This window comes from Papio anubis, chromosome 9 (genome assembly GCF_008728515.1).
Source record: "Papio anubis isolate 15944 chromosome 9, Panubis1.0, whole genome shotgun sequence".
Classification (NCBI taxonomy): domain Eukaryota; kingdom Metazoa; phylum Chordata; class Mammalia; order Primates; family Cercopithecidae; genus Papio; species Papio anubis.
In genome coordinates, this window is record NC_044984.1 from 126232879 (window position 1) to 126249608 (window position 16730).

General features: G+C 59.7%; 1 protein-coding gene across 1 annotated transcript; it reads left to right on the forward strand.

Annotated features, from left to right (window-relative positions):
* Positions 1 to 1351: 1351 nt before the first annotated feature.
* On the forward strand, positions 1352 to 15910 carry MMP17 (matrix metallopeptidase 17). The gene is made up of 9 exons (XM_031650936.1): positions 1352 to 1724; positions 2013 to 2142; positions 3894 to 4177; positions 4968 to 5144; positions 7613 to 7697; positions 8672 to 8754; positions 8850 to 9002; positions 13980 to 14237; positions 15048 to 15910. Exons 1-9 carry the CDS (start codon positions 1685 to 1687, stop codon positions 15401 to 15403), a joined length of 1566 nt encoding a protein of 521 aa, XP_031506796.1. The 5' UTR covers positions 1352 to 1684; the 3' UTR covers positions 15404 to 15910.
* The last annotated feature ends 820 nt before the right edge of the window (positions 15911 to 16730 follow it).

The following is a 16730-nucleotide window of genomic DNA, read 5'->3' on the forward strand; positions in this document are numbered from 1 at the left end:
AAAAAAAAAAAAAAAAAAAAGTGATTCACAAGCATTTTCTAAATGCCCACCAGAGAAAAAAAAAAAAAGACAGGTCTGCAGGCAGGGCAGAGCCCCCAGCACGTCACCCCTGGCTTGTACCTTTCTGGAGCCCGCCTCACCCGTGCTGTGGTTCCCTGGGCTGGTGAGTGTCCACAGGGCGGAGCTGGAGCTTCATGGCAACCTGCAAGTGGGCACAGGTGCCATTTGGTGGTTGAAGAAACTGAAGCTAGGGGTGGAGGTAGCCCCCACAGATGGCATCCAGGCCCCCCATCCCCAGGTCCCCATGATGGCACCCAGGTCCCCACAGATGCCATCCAGCCCCCCCTGTCCCTGGGGCCCCTCCAGGGTAGCAGAGGTGACTGGGGTATGGGGCCAGGGCTTGATTTGTGCCCAGGTTAAAGGGCTGCCCCCATTCCTGCTCCTGCTCAGCTCCAGTGTGGGTAGCCTCCCACTCACCCCAGTAGGCCCTTCAGAGCAGAGCTGTCCCCTACGCCAGGTGCTGGTGTGAACGTTTTCCACATCCTGGCTCACATCCTCACCACCAGCCTGCCAAAGACTCTGAGGAAGGAGCCCAGAGGGGGGGACTGCCCTGCCCCAGGCACACAGCGGGGAGGTGGCCGAGTGGGATTTGAACCTGCGCAGCCTGGCTAGAACCTGGCTTTTGTTTCTGAGACAGTCCCGCTCTGTTGCAGTCACAGCCTCCAACTCCTGGGCTCAAGCGATCCTCCCGCCTCAGCCTCCCAAAGTGCTGGGATCTCAGGCATGAGCCACAGTGCCGGCCAAACCTGGGCTCTTATCTCCCCCATGAATGTACAGCATGGCCCAATTCCTTAACCTGGTGTCTGAGCCACTGCCTTTTTCAGCTGGGGTCCCAGACCTTGGGTCCTAGACTGCTCTGTCACAAGTCAGCTAAGAGCCTGCGTTTGACACGGGCCACATTTAAGAGCCTTTTGAAGGTTCCCTAGCATTTTGCGGTCTCAGGAGGCATGGGGTGGGGCAGGGTTGCCATGAGTGGTTGCACAGGTTGTGCACTGCACAAGCTCACATCATCTAAGGTACATCAGGTTTATTTATTTATTTTTTTATTTTTTAGATGGAGTCTTGCTCTGTTGCCTGGCTGGAGTGCAGTGGCACTATCTCGGCTCACTGCAAGCTCCGCCTCCCGGGTCCATGTCATTCTCCTGCCTCAGCCTCCCGAGTAGCTGGGACTACAGGCGCCCGCCACCACCCGGCTACTTTTTTGTATTTTTAGTAGAGACGGGATTTTATGGTGTTAGCCAGGATGGTCTCGATCTCCTGACCTCGTGATCCACCCGCCTCGGTCTCCCAGAGTGCTGGGATTACAGGCTTGAGCCACCGCGCCCGGCCAGGGACATCGGGTTTATTAAGACACTTTTCTGGCAGCTGCCCAGGGAAGAGGCAGGAGGTGCCTTGTGGGCAGATAGGGGTCTGGGGTGGTGATCAGGGCTGGGAGGGGCCTGCCCCAAAACAGTGGTGGCCCGTGGCAGACTTCTCGTTGGGTAGGACCGGGCCCTCTATTGCACCCCCTCACCCTGCTCTCTGCCCTCAGGAGTGGCTGAGCAGGTTCGGTTACCTGCCCCCAGCTGACCCCACAACAGGGCAGCTGCAGACGCAAGAGGAGCTGTCTAAGGCCATCACAGCCATGCAGCAGTTTGGCGGCCTGGAAGCCACCGGCATCCTGGGTCAGTTCTCCAGGGGGCAGCGGGAGCGCTGTGGCCCCCGTCAGGTCTGCACCAGTTGGCCATGCCCCCTCTGATCAGACACAGCCCACCTTATGCTTGAATGAACCTGGGTCCTGGCCTGGGGTAGCTTGGGGCCTGGGGCTGGTCCCCCGAAGATGGCGTGGGAGGAGGGGGCAACTCAGAGGCTGGTGCCAGTGCCAGAGTCAGGGCTCCCGCCCTTGGGGGTGCTCGGGATCCTAGGGTGGGGAGCGAACTGGGCTAGGCTCTGAGCTCCATGCACCCCTGCAGACGAGGCCACCCTGGCCCTGATGAGAACCCCACGCTGCTCCCTGCCGGACCTCCCCGTCCTGACCCAGGCTCGCAGGAGACGCCAGGCTCCAGCCCCAACCAAGTGGAACAAGAGGAACCTGTCGTGGAGGTGGGTGTGTGGCCAGGGTGAGGAGCAGGGTCTCCATGGAGGTGGGTGCGTGGCCAGGGTGAGGAGTGGGGCCCCCGTGTCTCCGTGTCTGGGCCTGCTGTAAGTATCCACAAATGGGGAGACTTCAGACAGCAGCAGGAGCTCTCTCCCTGCTCTGGAGGCCAGGAGTCCATACAAAGGAGTGGGCAGGATGGTGCCCTGGGGAGGTAGAGGGAACATCTGTCCAGGGCTCTATCCAGCTGTGCAGCTGCTGGCAGCCCTCGGTGGAATCGCCAGCTCCGCCTCTACCCTGCCCTGTCTGTGCACTGCCTCCTCTCCCATGTCTCCAGGATGCTCCTTGGATTTAGGGCCCACCCTAATCCAGTGTGACCTCATGTCAGCGCCTCATGACATCCACAAAGACTCTATTTCTCTTTTTTTTTTTTTTGTTTTTTGAGACAGAGTCTCACTTTGTCACCCAGGCTGAAGTGCAGTGGCGCAATCACAGCTCACTGTACCCTGACCTCCTGGGCTCAAGCAATCCTCCTGCCTCAGCCTCCCGAGTAGCTGGGACTACAGATGATGACCACACCCAGCTAATTTTTTTCTTTTTTTCTTGACACAGAGTCTTGCTCTTTCACCCAGGCTGGAGGGCAGTGGTGCAGTCTTGGCTCACTACAACCTCTGCCTCCTGGGTTCAAGCAGTTCTCCTGCCTCAGCCTCCCAAGTAGGTGGGATTACAGGCACGAGTCAGCACGTCCGACTAATTTTTTGTATTTTTAGTAGAGACAGGGCCAGACATGGTGGCTCACGCCTATAATCCTGGCACTTAGGGAGGCCAAGGCAGGCAGATCATATGAGGTCAAGAGTTCGAGACCAGCCTGGCCAACATGGTGAGACCCCATCTCTACTAAAAATACAAAAATTAGCTGGGTGTGGTGATGTGCGTGGTGAGACCCCATCTCTACTAAAAATACAAAAATTAGCTGGGTGTGGTGATGTGCGCCTGTAATCCCAGCTGTTCGGGAGGCTGAGGCAGGAGAATCACTTGAACCTGGGAGGTGGAGGCTGCAGTGAGCCAAGATTGTGCCACTGTACTCCAGCCTGGAGACATAGTGAGACTCTGTCTCAAAAAAATAAAATAGTAAAGACAGGGTTTCACCATGTTGGCCAGGCTGGTCTTGAACTCTTGAGCTCAAGCAATCCGCCCACCCTGGCCTCCCAAAGTGCTGGGGTTACAAGTGTGAGCCACCACACCCAGCCAACCCTATTTCCAGGTCACAGTCTAAGGTTCCGGGTGGGCGTGAATTTGGCGAGACACCATGTGACCCACACACCTTCTGCTGACCTGAGACACCATGTGACCCACACACCTTCTGCTGACCCCGGGTCAAAACTGGCTCAGAGGGGCCCTGGCTAGTGTGAGAGCTGGTGACCAGAGAGAGCCCCTTTGGCAGGCAGCACGGGGCTAGGGCAGACGGGACGCACCGCTGAGGGCCCTGGGGCTGATGGCTCCACGTGGAAGCTGACGTTTGCCTGTGGCCGGGGGTCTCATCGTGCCTGGGCTCTCATTTCCCTCCCTCCCTCGTCCATCCTGGGTGAACCCCTAGGACCTCCATGGGTGCGTCAGATGACTCCTGGCATGGGGAGAAAGGCGGAAGATGGGGGAGACCCTCGTAGCGGCACCCCCGGCTGAGGAGGGGCGTTCAGGGAACCTCGGCCTGGGGACCGTGGCCTGTTCTCCGTGACTCTGGGCTGACCCCTGCCTGCAGGGTCCGGACGTTCCCACGGGACTCGCCGCTCGGGCGGGACACGGTGCGGGCACTCATGTACTACGCCCTCAAGGTCTGGAGTGACATTGCGCCCCTGAACTTCCACGAGGTGGCGGGCAGTGCCGCCGACATCCAGATCGACTTCTCCAAGGCCGACCACAACGATGGCTACCCCTTCGACGGCCCCGGCGGCACCGTGGCCCACGCCTTCTTCCCCGGCGACCACCACACTGCCGGGGACACACACTTTGACGACGACGAGGCCTGGACCTTCCGCTCCTCGGGTGCGTCGGGGGCAGCCCTCGGGGCGGAGTCAGGAGCCCCAGCGGCCTGTGAGGCCAGGGAGCAGCCATGGCCCCCCCATCCCCAACCCCACGGCTGAAAACACACACAGCTGCTGAGCACGGTTGGGCGTTTCCCACTAGGCCGACCTCACAGCATCTGTGCTCGCCCGGCTGACCTCGCTGGGTGCTGGCCTGTCGGGCGGGGACACTGCGGCTGAGCCGAGCTTGTCCTCATCTCGTTCTCAGCACCCAAGGGAGGGAGCAGGAGGAGGCCTGCGAGGCCTCTGTGGCCCCGGCTATGTCTCTCCTGCTAAGTCTTGTTGTCTGCAGAAGTCACGGCTCTGCAGAGGCCGTTCCTACCCCTGGACTGTGGCCTTGGGGACCATGCAGTCCTGGGAGCCCAGGCCCGTCGCGTGGGGCCAGGGGGGCTGTGCCCACAGCATCGAGCCTCAGGTCATCCGGCCGACACCAGGCTCCACGTAACCCAGGGCCCAGGCACAAGGTGTTATCTGTGTGGCCTTGTACAGAAAAGGTTATCAGCCCCTCCATGAATGCTGCAAAGACCCCAGGCCTGAGAAGCCCAGCAGGCCCCACAGAGCCCCCAGGGGAATTGCGTTAATTCCCAGTAACCCTGCAGAATCCATCTGGTGAAGCAGGCACCAGGGCATCCCCATGGGCACCCCAGCCCGGGCCCACCCTGACCCCATAGCATGGCGGGGGCCTGGTGGTCCCTCCCCACAGGGACAGGGCCCTTCCTGCCCTTGGTTCACATGGCTCCCTATGTCCCCAGATGCCCACGGGATGGACCTGTTTGCGGTGGCTGTCCACGAGTTTGGCCATGCCATTGGCTTGAGCCATGTGGCTGCCACACACTCCATCATGCGGCCGTACTACCAGGGCCCAGTTGGCGACCCACTGCGCTATGGGCTCCCCTATGAAGACAGGGTGCGCGTCTGGCAGCTGTACGGTGAGTGTCTCCCTGAAGCCAGACACAGGGCCCCTGGAAGAGGGGTCAGAAATCCCAGGCACCCCTGAGCAGAGCCCCCCAGGAGGGTTTGCTGTCCCCGCCGTTCACTCCACGTGTGGTGCTGTGCCAGCTGGACACTCCGGCCTGTCCACAGAGCCCATCCCTGATGTCCCCAGAGCCCCTGGGTCAGAATTCCACCTCTGTGCCCCAGACACTGATGGAGTTACGATAGGCGGGGTTGATGGTATCCCAGGCCTGTGCAAATCACATTTCAGGCCTTAAATCGTCTGATTTTTGTGGCCATATAAGGTAGCACTACTGTCCCCACTTTACAGATGAGAAAACTGAGGCACCCAGAGGTGTGTAGATTGCCTGGGAAACCCAAGAGTAGCCGAGTCAGGCCCCAGGGACCCCTCTGCTGGGTTCACATTAGGAAGTGAGGCAGAGCCCCTGTCCTGGCAGCTGGTGCCCCGGGGAGACAGCACACGTGCATCAGAGGCCAAGGCGGTCACCTCACTTATACCCAGCCCCAGCTCCCCCGACACCGCCCACCACACCTTGCAGTAGTGCTGTCCCTGCCACCCGGACCCCTCCTGACCTCAGCATCGTCCTTGCCACTTCATATGCTCTGACATCCATGCGTCATTTCCATTGTAGTAAAATTGACATCCCATGCAATTTGCCTGTTTGGCCGGGCGCGGCGGCTCACACCTGTAATCCCAGCACTTGGGGAGTCCGAGGCGGGCGGATCACTTGAGGTCAGGAGTTTGAGACCAGCCTGACCAACATGGTGAAACTCCATCTGTACTAAAAATACAGAATTAGCCGGATATGGTGGCAGGTGCCTGTAATCCCAGCTACTCGGGAGGCTGAGGCAGGAGAATCACTTGAACCCGGGAGGCGGAGGTTGCAGTGAGCCGAGATCGCACCACTGCCCTCCAGCCTGGGTGATAGAGTGAGACTGCCTGAAAAAAGAAAAAAGAAAGAAAGAAATTTACCATTTCAACGTGTGTACTTCCATGAGTTCAGGACATTCACAAGGTTGTGCAGATGCCACCTCTATCTGGTTCCAGAACTTTTCATCACCCATTACCACCAAAGGAGACCCGACACCCATCCCATCGCCCCAGGCAGCCACTGACCTCCTTTCTATCTCCACAGATTGGCCTCTAATGCAGCCGTGCAACCTTTTGTGTCTGGCTTTTTTTTTTTTTTTTTAAAGGAGATGGGGTCTCACCATGTGGCCCAGGCTTGTCTCAAACTCCTGGGCTCAAGTGATTCTCCTGACTCAGCCTCCCGAGCAGCTGGGACTATAGGCATGCACTACCACATCTGGCTAGTTTTTAAATTTTTTGTAGAAGTGGAGTCTCACCATGTTGCCCAGCTGGTCTCAAACTCCTGGGCTCAAGTGATTCTCTTGCCCTGGCCTCTGAAAGTGCTGGGAATACAGGCACGAACCACTGTGCCCGGCCCGGCTTCTTTCACTGAGCATACCGTGTTCCAGGTTCGCCCTGTGGTTGTGTGGATCTGAGCATAGTGTGTTCCCAGGTTCGCCCCGTGGCTGCGTGGATCTGAGCATAGCACGTTCCAGGTTCGCCCCATGGTGGCGTGGATCTGAGAATAGCGCATTCCAGTTTCGCCCCGTGGTGGCGTGGATCTGAGCATAGCATGTTCCAGGTTCACCCCATGGTGGTGTGAGCATAGCATGTTCCAGGTTCGCCCTATGGCGGCGTGGATCTGAGCATAGCGTGTTCCAAGTTCGCCCCGTGGCCACGTGGATCTGAGCATAGCGTGTTCCAGGTTCGCCCTGTGGTCATGTGGATCTGAGCATAGCGCGTTCCAGGTTTTCCCCATGGCGGCGTGGATCTGAGCATAGCATGTTCCAGGTTCGCCCCATGGCCGCGTGGATCTGAGCATAGCATGTTCCAGGTTCCCCCTGTGGTAGCGTGGATCTGAGCATAGCAAGTTCCAGGTTCACCCCATGGTGGTGTGAACATAGCGTGTTCCAGGTTCACCCCGTGGTGGCGTGGATCTGAGCATAGCGTGTTCCAGGTTCGCCCTGTGGTAGCGTGGTTCTGACCTGGATTTCTTCTCATGGCTGAATAGTTTTGTCATCATGCAGCCTTGGCGGGCACTGGGTTGCCACCCCGTTGGCTGCGGTGAACAGTGCTGTGAAGGCTGGTGTACGAGCTCCCATGGGAACGCCTGTCTTCAGCTCTTTAGGGTGTACACCGGGGTGGAATTGCAAGACATTGCTCACACACTGAGTGTTTAACTCGGCGAGGGGTCTGACTCCCACCTCTACGTCAACTCTGGGGGCGGCAGTCTCGCTGATTGCAGCTGTGCCCCCGCAGAGCCTGTCTGCTGAGTGGCCTCGGTTTCATCCCTGGGATTCAGAGGGGCCGGTGGGATGTGGGGGGAGGCGGGCGTCTGGGGTTTGAAGCTGTCCTCCTCCTTGTCTCCCATAGGTGTGCGGGAGTCTGTGTCTCCCACGGCGCAGCCCGAGGAGCCTCCCCTGCTGCCAGAGCCCCCAGACAACCGGTCCAGCATCCCGTAAGCCCTGGGCCATGGTCACCACCCACTGGGGTCTGTCTATCCTCATCCCCATCCCAGGCAACATTTGCCCCAAATCGTGGCTCGGAGTCCTGGAAAACGGACAGCTGTGTGGCCGGATGAGCCCCCAGTGACATTGTGTCTTTTCTTAGACCCCTTCCAATACCAGCCCTGCCCTGCCAGGGGCCCCGCACAGAAATGACAGCTTCAAACAAGGTTTCCTCTCCCCCTCGTCCATGTCAGCTACTGCCACGTGACAAGCGGCCCAGCTTGATGAACGTTTCATCAAGCCCATGGATTCCCAGCGTCAGGAAGTCAGATAGGGCCTGTGAGTGTCTGGCCTGTGCCCCCAGTGGCAGGGACGTTCACTGCCTGGGCTCACATCTGAGGCCAGGGCTGGGCCCAGCTGGGACAGCCATCGGGGCTGCTCCACGAGGCATGACCCTCCCACGGCAGCTGGATTCTGAGTGAAGTTGTCCTGAGAGCTGGTGTTGCCAGAGGCCGGTAGAAGCCGTGACCTTGTGTCACCCAGCCTCAGATGTCACGTGTGACCCTACCGGTTAAAGCTGTGAAGGAGCCACGCTCTGTGTTTCGAGTTATCTCTCGGTGGACATGCACCTTGTCCCTGATCCTCTGTTGTTACAGCCATGTGGCTGTGAACACGCTTCTTGTAGGACCGAGTTCTAGGCCTGGGCTTGGGGTCCCGTGGCGTGGGTGTTTGGCGCTAGGCCCTGGGTGCTACACCAGTCTCCACCCCGAGCTCCTGCCCTCCCCGCAGCTCCCTGGCTCTCTGTATGCTCAGAGCATAGATCTTGCTCCCCGCCCCCCAGTGAAGCGGTGGACAGGCACCCCCGTTTTAATTTGCCTTTCTCTTCAAGAGCAGACCCCCAGGCAGGGATAGGGGCTCCCCACAGGTGCGCAGTCCCACCCTGCTCAGGCCCCGCCTCCCAGCCCACCTGGCTCTCTCCCCGCAGGCCCAGGAAGGACGTGCCCCACAGATGCAGCACTCACTTTGACGCGGTGGCCCAGATCCGGGGTGAAGCTTTCTTCTTCAAAGGTACCCCCAGGGTCCCCGTGGCGGTGGGCAGAGAGGCATGGCCCACTGTGGGTGCAGACCTTCTCTGCAGCCCGGCCCTCCCCCTGTGTCCCCAGGCAAGTACTTCTGGCGGCTGACTCGGGACCGGCACCTGGTGTCCCTGCAGCCGGCACAGATGCACCGCTTCTGGCGGGGCCTGCCGCTACACCTGGACAGCGTGGACGCCGTGTACGAGCGCACCAGCGACCACAAGATCGTCTTCTTCAAAGGTGGGCGGGCCTCCCCCCCGCACTCTGGGCCTCCCGGGCCCTCTGCCCGCCTCACAGAGGGGGTCCAGCCTGCATCCCGCTGCGTGTAAGCCCCACGTCTACCCAGAGGCTGGTCGAGCACAGAGTGGCTGGTATGCTTGTGCACTCAGCAGGCACATACTGAGCACCTACTGTATGCCCCATCCTGAGGTAGCCACTGCAGGCACACAGAGGGCGAAACGATGGAAAGCCCTGCTGTCGGGGCACAGTCCACCCACAAGTCAGGAGGAGCTGATTGCTGGTGCCGCCCAGCGTGTCAGAGGAAGGGCGGTGGCCCGGCAGCGGTGGCTCACGCCTGCAATCCCAGCACTTTGGGAGGCTGAGGCTGGCGATCACGAAAGTGCAGATTGAGACCATCCTGGTTGGCAGGAGACTCGGCTCTTACTAAAAAGTACGGGGAATTAGCCAGGCATGGTGGGGCGGCGCCTGTGGAAGTCCCATGACTAGCAGGCCGAGGCAGGAGGATCGGTGTGGAACCTGAGAGGCGGAGCAGTGAGCGACACCACTGCACTCCAGCCTGGTGACAGAGCCAGACTGGCCTCAAAAAAAAAAAAAAAAAAAAAAAAGAAAGAAATGAAGGGCAATGGGAGGAGGTCTCCTTAAGGAGATGCTGTACAAGCAGAAACTAGGGAACAGTGTTCCAGCCCAGGGAACGGCCGTGTAAGGCAGGAGGAGTCCTGCTGGATCCCAAGAACCTCAAAGACGGGCCGCAGCTAGAGCACCGGGCCCGGAGGAGGCCTCGACAGAAGCTGGGAGGGGCCGGGCTGCCGCCGGGGCCGGGCCTGGAGGGAGGCCCGGGACAGCATGAGGGGCCGGGCCAGGCCGGGCCTGGAGGAGGCTCGGGACAGAAGCGTGAGGGGCCGTGGCTGCTGGGGCCGGGCCTGGAGGAGGCTCGGGACAGAAGCGTGAGGGGCCGTGGCTGCTGGGGCCGGGCCTGGAGGAGGCTCGGGACAGAAGCGTGAGGGGCCGTGGCTGCTGGGGCCGGGCTGCCTCTTCCTGGTCGGCCCCTTTGCCCACCGTTCCAGGAGCGACCTCGTGGTGGTGTTACAGGAAGCACTCCTCTTGCCTTCAAGTCTCCATGAAGGGCAGGAAAAGGAGACAGGAGCAGGGGCAGGCAGGGGCGGCAGGGTTGCAGGACAGAGGCCCCCATGCTGGGCTGAAACACCCGGAGTTTCCCTCACTGTCTGGAGGTCACAAGTCCGAAATCAAGGGGTAGGCAGGGTGTGTCCTCTCTGGAGGCTGTCCCAGGCCTCTCCCACGTCCAGTGTCGCCCTCAGCCACGTCCCTCCTGCCACCGCCTCTGGCTTCATACCAGGCTGTCTCCTCTATCTCCGCGTCTTCTCTTATAAGGAAGCCAGGCCTTGATTCAGGTCCCCTAATCCCATTTGTTTTTTGTGGGTTTTTTTGGGTTTTTTTTGGAGACAGAGTCTCTGTTGCCCAGGCTGGAGTGCAGTGGTGTGATCTCGGCTCACTGCAACCTCCACCTCCCGGGTTGCAATTCTCCTGCCTCAGCCTCCCGAGTAGCTGGGATTACAGGTGCCCACCACCACGCCTGGCTGATTTTTGTATTTTTAGTGGAGACAGGGTTTCACCATGTTGGCCAGGCTGGTCTCGAACTCCTGACTTCAGGTGATCCATCCACCTTGGTGTCCCAAAGTGCTGGGATTACAGATGTGAGCCACTGCGCCCGGCCTGCCTAATCCCATCTTAACTCATCTAAACTAACACAGCTGCGAAGACCCTCTTTCCAAGTAAGGTCACGTCTTAAGATTCTGGGTGGATGTGAGTTTGCGGTACGTCATTCAATCCAGTGTGGCAGCCACTCCCACAGTCACAGGTGGGACCCTGTTTCCCAGTGGAGGTAGAGGGTGTTCTGTGTGTCTGCCAGGGGAACCGCTTCCTGTCGCTCCATCGCCTGCCCAGCCCTTAGCATTTGACTCGGTCACCCTCGTCACTTGGGAGCCCTCAGGTGACTGTTCCCGGAGGCCTGATCCCTCCTGGAGGGACAGAGACTGCAGATACCTGGGGGGCTGAGGCAGGAGGACCACTTGAGCCAGGAGGTCAAAGCTGCACTGCACCGTGATCGTGCACTGCACTCCAGCCTGGGCAACAGCACGACCTTGTCTAAAAAAAAAAAAAAAATCCCCAAAGACAGTACCTGGACTAAAAAAGAAAAACGAAAAAAAGAAAAAAAAGAATGACTTGCAAACCTCATGACCCATTGCTCCTCACCTCCCCCAGGCGACCTTGCAGAAGGTCCCAGGGTGCCCTGTAGAGCCTTCCCGAGCAGGGTCCCGTAACGTGCGGCTCCCCTGCCTTGCATGGGTTAGAAGTATTCGGGCCACTTCCCCCAGGTGGACCTGTCTGGTCTGGTGTCCCCTCCGGATGAGGTTCTGGTTTTGCACATCTGGCAGACATGCCACCGAGGGCATGTGTTCTGAGCCCTGAGCCGCCCTGCCTGGTGACATGCGCTGTGGTCACCTGGATGTGTGTCTGCAGGTTTCTCTTGAGAACACGTGGGTCTTTTGCCACAGCCTGTCCCACCCCTGCGTCGACTCTGTCCCCTGCACCCCCTGCCCCTGCCTGGTTTCCTAACAGGCGCACCTGTCCTGGTTCCTACTCAGCCGTAGTAGGGCAGGGCCCATTGGTCATCCCGTCATCTCCTTAATACCTCCCCTGCTTACAGACATCACAGCCCTTTCCAGTCTCCAGCATTGGACGTTTTTTGGGTCATTTTATATTATTTTTATTTTTAAATTTTATTTTACTTTACTTTTTTGAGACAGGGTCTCACTCTGTCGCCCAGGCTGCAGTGCAGTGGCATGATCCCGACTTACTGCAGCCTCGACCTCCCAGGTTCAAGCAGTTCTCCTGCTTTAGGCTCCTGAGTAGCTGAGACTACAGGCACTCACCACCGTGCCTGGCAGATTTTTTGTGTTTTTGGTAGAGATGGGGTTTCACCATGTTGGTCAGGCTGGTCTCCAAATCCTGACTTCAGGTGATCCACCCACCTTGCTCCCAAAGTGCTGTGGGATTACAGGTGTGAGCCTCACCATGCCCAGCCCTGTTTTTGTGGTCATTTTAAATTGTGGGTGTGGTAAATACAATTTACTGTTTTAACCATTTTTAAGTGCACAGCTCAGTGGCATGACGCACATTCACGTTGCTGTGCAGCCGTCACCTGCATCCACCTCCGTATCTAACTTCCAGACAGAAACGCTGCCCCCATGAAACACGATGCCCCTCCTCTCCCTGCGCACTCTGCCCGGGCTACTTTTTCGTCCCATGGCTCTGAGTGCTCCAGGGACCCCATGTCAGTGGGACAGACAGGATCTGCCCTTCTGTGCCTGGCTCTTGTCACCAGCCGGAAGGTCCTCGGGGCTCATACACGCTGCGGCACGGGCAGGATTTTCCTCGCTAAGGCTGAGCGTCGTTCCGTGGCATGGACGGACTGCATCTCATTTGCCTGCTCACTTGGGTTTCTTCTACTCTGGGCTCCTGTGAAGGACGCTGCTGTGAGCATGAGTGTGCAAATGTCTCTCCAAGACCCTGCTTTCCTTTCTTTTGGATTTATACCCAGAAGCCAGAATGCTGGATCATGTGGTAATTCTACTTTTGATGTTTTGGGGAGCCTACGTCCTGTCTCCCGCAGCGGCTGCACGATTTCACACGCCCCCAGCAGCGCCCAGGCTCCGCCGTCCCCACATCCTCCCAACACGTGTGACTTTCCATGTACTTGACAGTCAGCAAGGGGCGCATGGTGGTTTTGAGGGCGTTTCTCTAGTGACGACCATCTTCAGGTGCTCAATGCCATCTGTATTTATTGGGAGAAATGTGTATTTAACGCAGGGCTCGGTGGCTCACGCCTGTCATCCCAGCACTTTGGGAGGAAGGCGAGTCACCTGAGATCAGGAGTTCGAGACCAGCCTGGCCAACATGGTGAAACCCCGTCTCTACTAAAAATACAAAAATTAGCCAGGTGTGGTTGTGGGCACCTGTAGTCTCCAGCTGCTCAGGAGGCTGAGGCAGGAGAATCACTTGAACCCAGGAGATGGAGGTTGCAGTGAGCTGAGATCGCACCATTGCACTCCAGCCTGGGAGACAAGAGCAAGCCTGTCTCAAAGGAAAAAAAAGACTCACACAGTTAGGCCTTGAAAGAGGTCCTTTCTGGTCTTTTCAGTGAAGACGTTCTAGCCCCTTGTGCAGAAAGAGTGGTCGGCCAGGTGCAGTGGCTCGCACCGGTGATCCCAACACTTTAGGAGGCTGAGAAGGGAGGATTGTTTGAGCCCAGGAGTTTGAGACCAGCCTGGGCAATGTAACAAGATTATTTAAAAAAAAAAAAGGCCGGGCACAGTGACTCATGCCTATAATCCCAGCACTTTGGGAGTCTGAGGCAGGCGGATCACCTGAGGTCAAGAGTCCACCACCAACCTGGCCAACATGGTGAAACCCCGTCTGTACTAAAAATACAAAAATTAGCTGGGTGTGGTGGTGCGTGCCTGTAGTCCCAGCTACTCAGGAGTCTGGGGCACAAGAATCGCTTGAACCCAGGGGCGAAGGTTGCAGTGAACTGAGATCAAGCCACCACACTCCAGCTTGGGTGACTGAGTGAGACTCCATCTCAAAAACAAATAGTAATAATAGAATGGCACGTCATGGGTTGCAGTTTAGCCCGAGTCATTGTTTCCATCGATAAAGGGGTGGCCGGCAGTGTCCGCAAGCTGGATGGGACGGCCCGGGCCGGGCACAGTAGGTGCTCACTGCGTATCCATGTGGCTGCTGTGATGTGGGGTGATTGCACTGTAGCCGCTGTCCCATCAGGCCCGGGTGAGGGGTCAGGACAAGGGCGGCCGACGCAGGGGAGAAGGAAAGGCTGGAGCCCCCTGCCCTTCGGGGTGGGGCCGAGCCCCGGCCCACAGCTGTTTCTCTCGCCCCCAGGAGACAGGTACTGGGTGTTCAAGGACAATAACGTAGAGGAAGGATACCCGCGCCCCGTCTCCGACTTCAGCCTCCCGCCTGGTGGGATCGATGCTGCCTTCTCCTGGGCCCACAATGACAGGACTTATTTCTTTAAGGACCAGCTGTACTGGCGCTATGATGACCACACGAGGCGCATGGACCCCGGCTACCCCGCCCAGAGCCCCCTGTGGAGGGGTGTCCCCAGCACGCTGGACGACGCCATGCGCTGGTCCGACGGTGAGTGCCGGCTGCGGGGACGGGCCGTGCGGCCTCAGTTTCCCCACCAGGAGATGGAGATCATGACAGGGCAGCCAAGAGGTTCCCTGAAAGGAGGACGGCCCCAGTCGGTGTGGACTCTGAGGGTCCCAGCCCCTCGCCTTGAGCAGCCGACCCTGCAGGGGTCCCAAGTCACTCCCCGAAGTGAATTCAGCCTCCTGAATGAGCCGCACTTGGTCGCGCTGCCCTCAGCACTCACTCGCCCCTGCTGCTCCCCCAGCCATGCTGCTGCCCCAGGGCTTTGGCACCTGCCATGCCCTCGTCTGGGCACACTTTCCTAAGATGTCCATGCAACCCCTCCCTCACCGACCCAGCCCTGCCAAACGCCCTCCTGAGCATCACCCCGTGCTCCCTGCCGTGTCCCACAGTGTAGAAGAAACCTCCCCACAGGGTCAGCTCCAGGGACAGCAGCATCCTCTGTTTTGTTTTCAATGCTGCATCCCCATCACCTGGAATGGCCCTGCACAGAGTGGGCCTCAATAACTATCCAGTAAGGGAAAGAGACTCTGAGGGTCTCCTGGTCCATCCCCTGCCCCAGCGGACTCCTGCAGAGCTTCCCAGGCCTGTGACCTGCCTGCAGAGCCGCCGCAGCTGAGCAGATGCTAACACCGTCTCAGATACGATCTGGGTGCCCCCTGCCGTCTAGCTCGAGCTGCCCCTCACCTGGCCCGACCGCCACTGCAGTCCAGCGCAAGCCCCCTGCTGTCTGGCCCCACCCAAGCCCCTCCCGCTGCAGCCCTCCCTGAGCTCAGTGCTCCCTTCTCTTCTCAGGTGCCTCCTACTTCTTCCGTGGCCAGGAATACTGGAAAGTGCTGGATGGCGAGCTAGAGGCGGCACCCGGATACCCGCAGTCCACAGCCCGGGACTGGCTGGTGTGTGGAGACCCACAGGCTGACGGCTCTGCGGCCGCGGGCATCGATGGGGCAGAGGGGCCCCGCGCCCCTCCGGGACAGCACGACCAGAGCCGCTCGGAGGACGGCTACGAGGTCTGCTCATGCACCTCCCAGGCCTCCTCTCTCCCGGGGGCCCCGGGCCCGCTGGTGGCCACCACCTCGCTGCTGCTACTGCTGCTGCTGCCACTGTCACCAGGCGCCCTGTGGACAGCGGCCCAGGCCCTGGTGCTATGACGCACAGCACAGGCCCATGAGAGGACAGAGGCGGTGGGACAGCCTGGCCACGGAGGGCAAGGACTGCGCCAGAGTCCCTGGGGGAGGTGCTGGTGCGGGATGAGGACGGGCCACCCTGGTGCTGGAAGGCCAGCAGAGGGCACTGCCCACCAGGGCTGGGCAGACTCAGGCAGCTGGGACGGAGCTGTCCAGTAGCGAGTGACTGCGTGACTGGCAAGCCAAGAGGTGGCCGCTCCAGAGGGGTGCCCAGTCAGGCCACACCGGCCACCAGCCTCCCCCAGCCCTGGAGGGAGCATCCCGGACTGGGGGCCTGCCTCTGTCTGTGCCGGCGCCGCCAACCCTACCCACACGGCTGCCTGGTGCTCCCGCCAGCCCACAGGGCCTCCGTGCCCAGGTCCCCAGTGGGGCAGCCCTCCCCACAGACGAGCCCCCACACGGTGCCACGGCACGTCCCCCTTGTGACGCTTTCCAGACCAACACGACTTCTCCCTGCTTTGTAGCAGCTTCGCCGGGCTCCCTGTGCTCCAGGGCCATGGGGTGGGCGTCCTCGGGCCTCCAGGGGCTTGGCCCTGACCAGGGGCCCACACGCCTGCACTTGGGGTGGAGGCTTCCAAGGAGGTCTGGCCAGTCGTATCTCCCTTGTTCATCAGCCCTTCCCGCCCTGTGTCTCTTCCCGTCCTCGTGCCCCGAGGGGTCCCCGAGCCACTCTCACAGACGGGAGAGTTGAGGCCCTGTGGGGGATGAGCCTCGGTGCTACAGGCAGGGGCATCACGGGTGGGCGGTGGGATTCTCAGTGTGGGAGGTGCCCAAGGAAAGGCACTCGGTTCTTGGGTGAGCCACTTGGGATGCTGCCTGCCCAGCAGCACTGGACCGTGATACCTGGCCAAGCACCGGGACCTGGGTGCGCCTCAGAGGAAGGGCAGGTGCTCCCTGCACGGGGCTTGTTCTAGCTCCAGCCACTCTTTGTCATTTGCTCCCTTTGCTCCCAGCCTCCAGATCCACAGCACCTGGGGTCCCTCACCCCGCCCCCACTGTGACCGGCGAGCGACGTGTCTGTCCTGCGGGACCCTCCTGTTCAGAGGGTGCAGCCGAGTCGCCTATGGGCCCAGTCCCGCCGCGCATAGTCCCCACCCCACGGCACAGACATGGGCTGGCGTGGGGCCTGCCTGCCTGGCCACATTTCACACCCGCCCATGGCACATTTCACGAGCCCCCACCTTTCGATACGCACATGCAGCTGAGGCCACATTCAAAGAAACCCCCCAAAACCTAAGACCTTTTGGGCACTGACGGGCTTGGGATGCACACAGAACATTTGGGATTTCAC

Excerpts from the sequence above, each read along its gene's own strand:
- MMP17 (XM_031650936.1), top strand. The coding sequence starts at position 1,685 with ATGCAGCAGTTTGGCGGCCTGGAAGCCACCGGCATCCTGG. Across the intron at positions 1,725-2,012 it reads GGAAGCCACCGGCATCCTGG|ACGAGGCCACCCTGGCCCTG; the intron begins GTCAGTTCTCCA and ends GCACCCCTGCAG. Across the intron at positions 2,143-3,893 it reads AAGAGGAACCTGTCGTGGAG|GGTCCGGACGTTCCCACGGG; the intron begins GTGGGTGTGTGG and ends CCCTGCCTGCAG.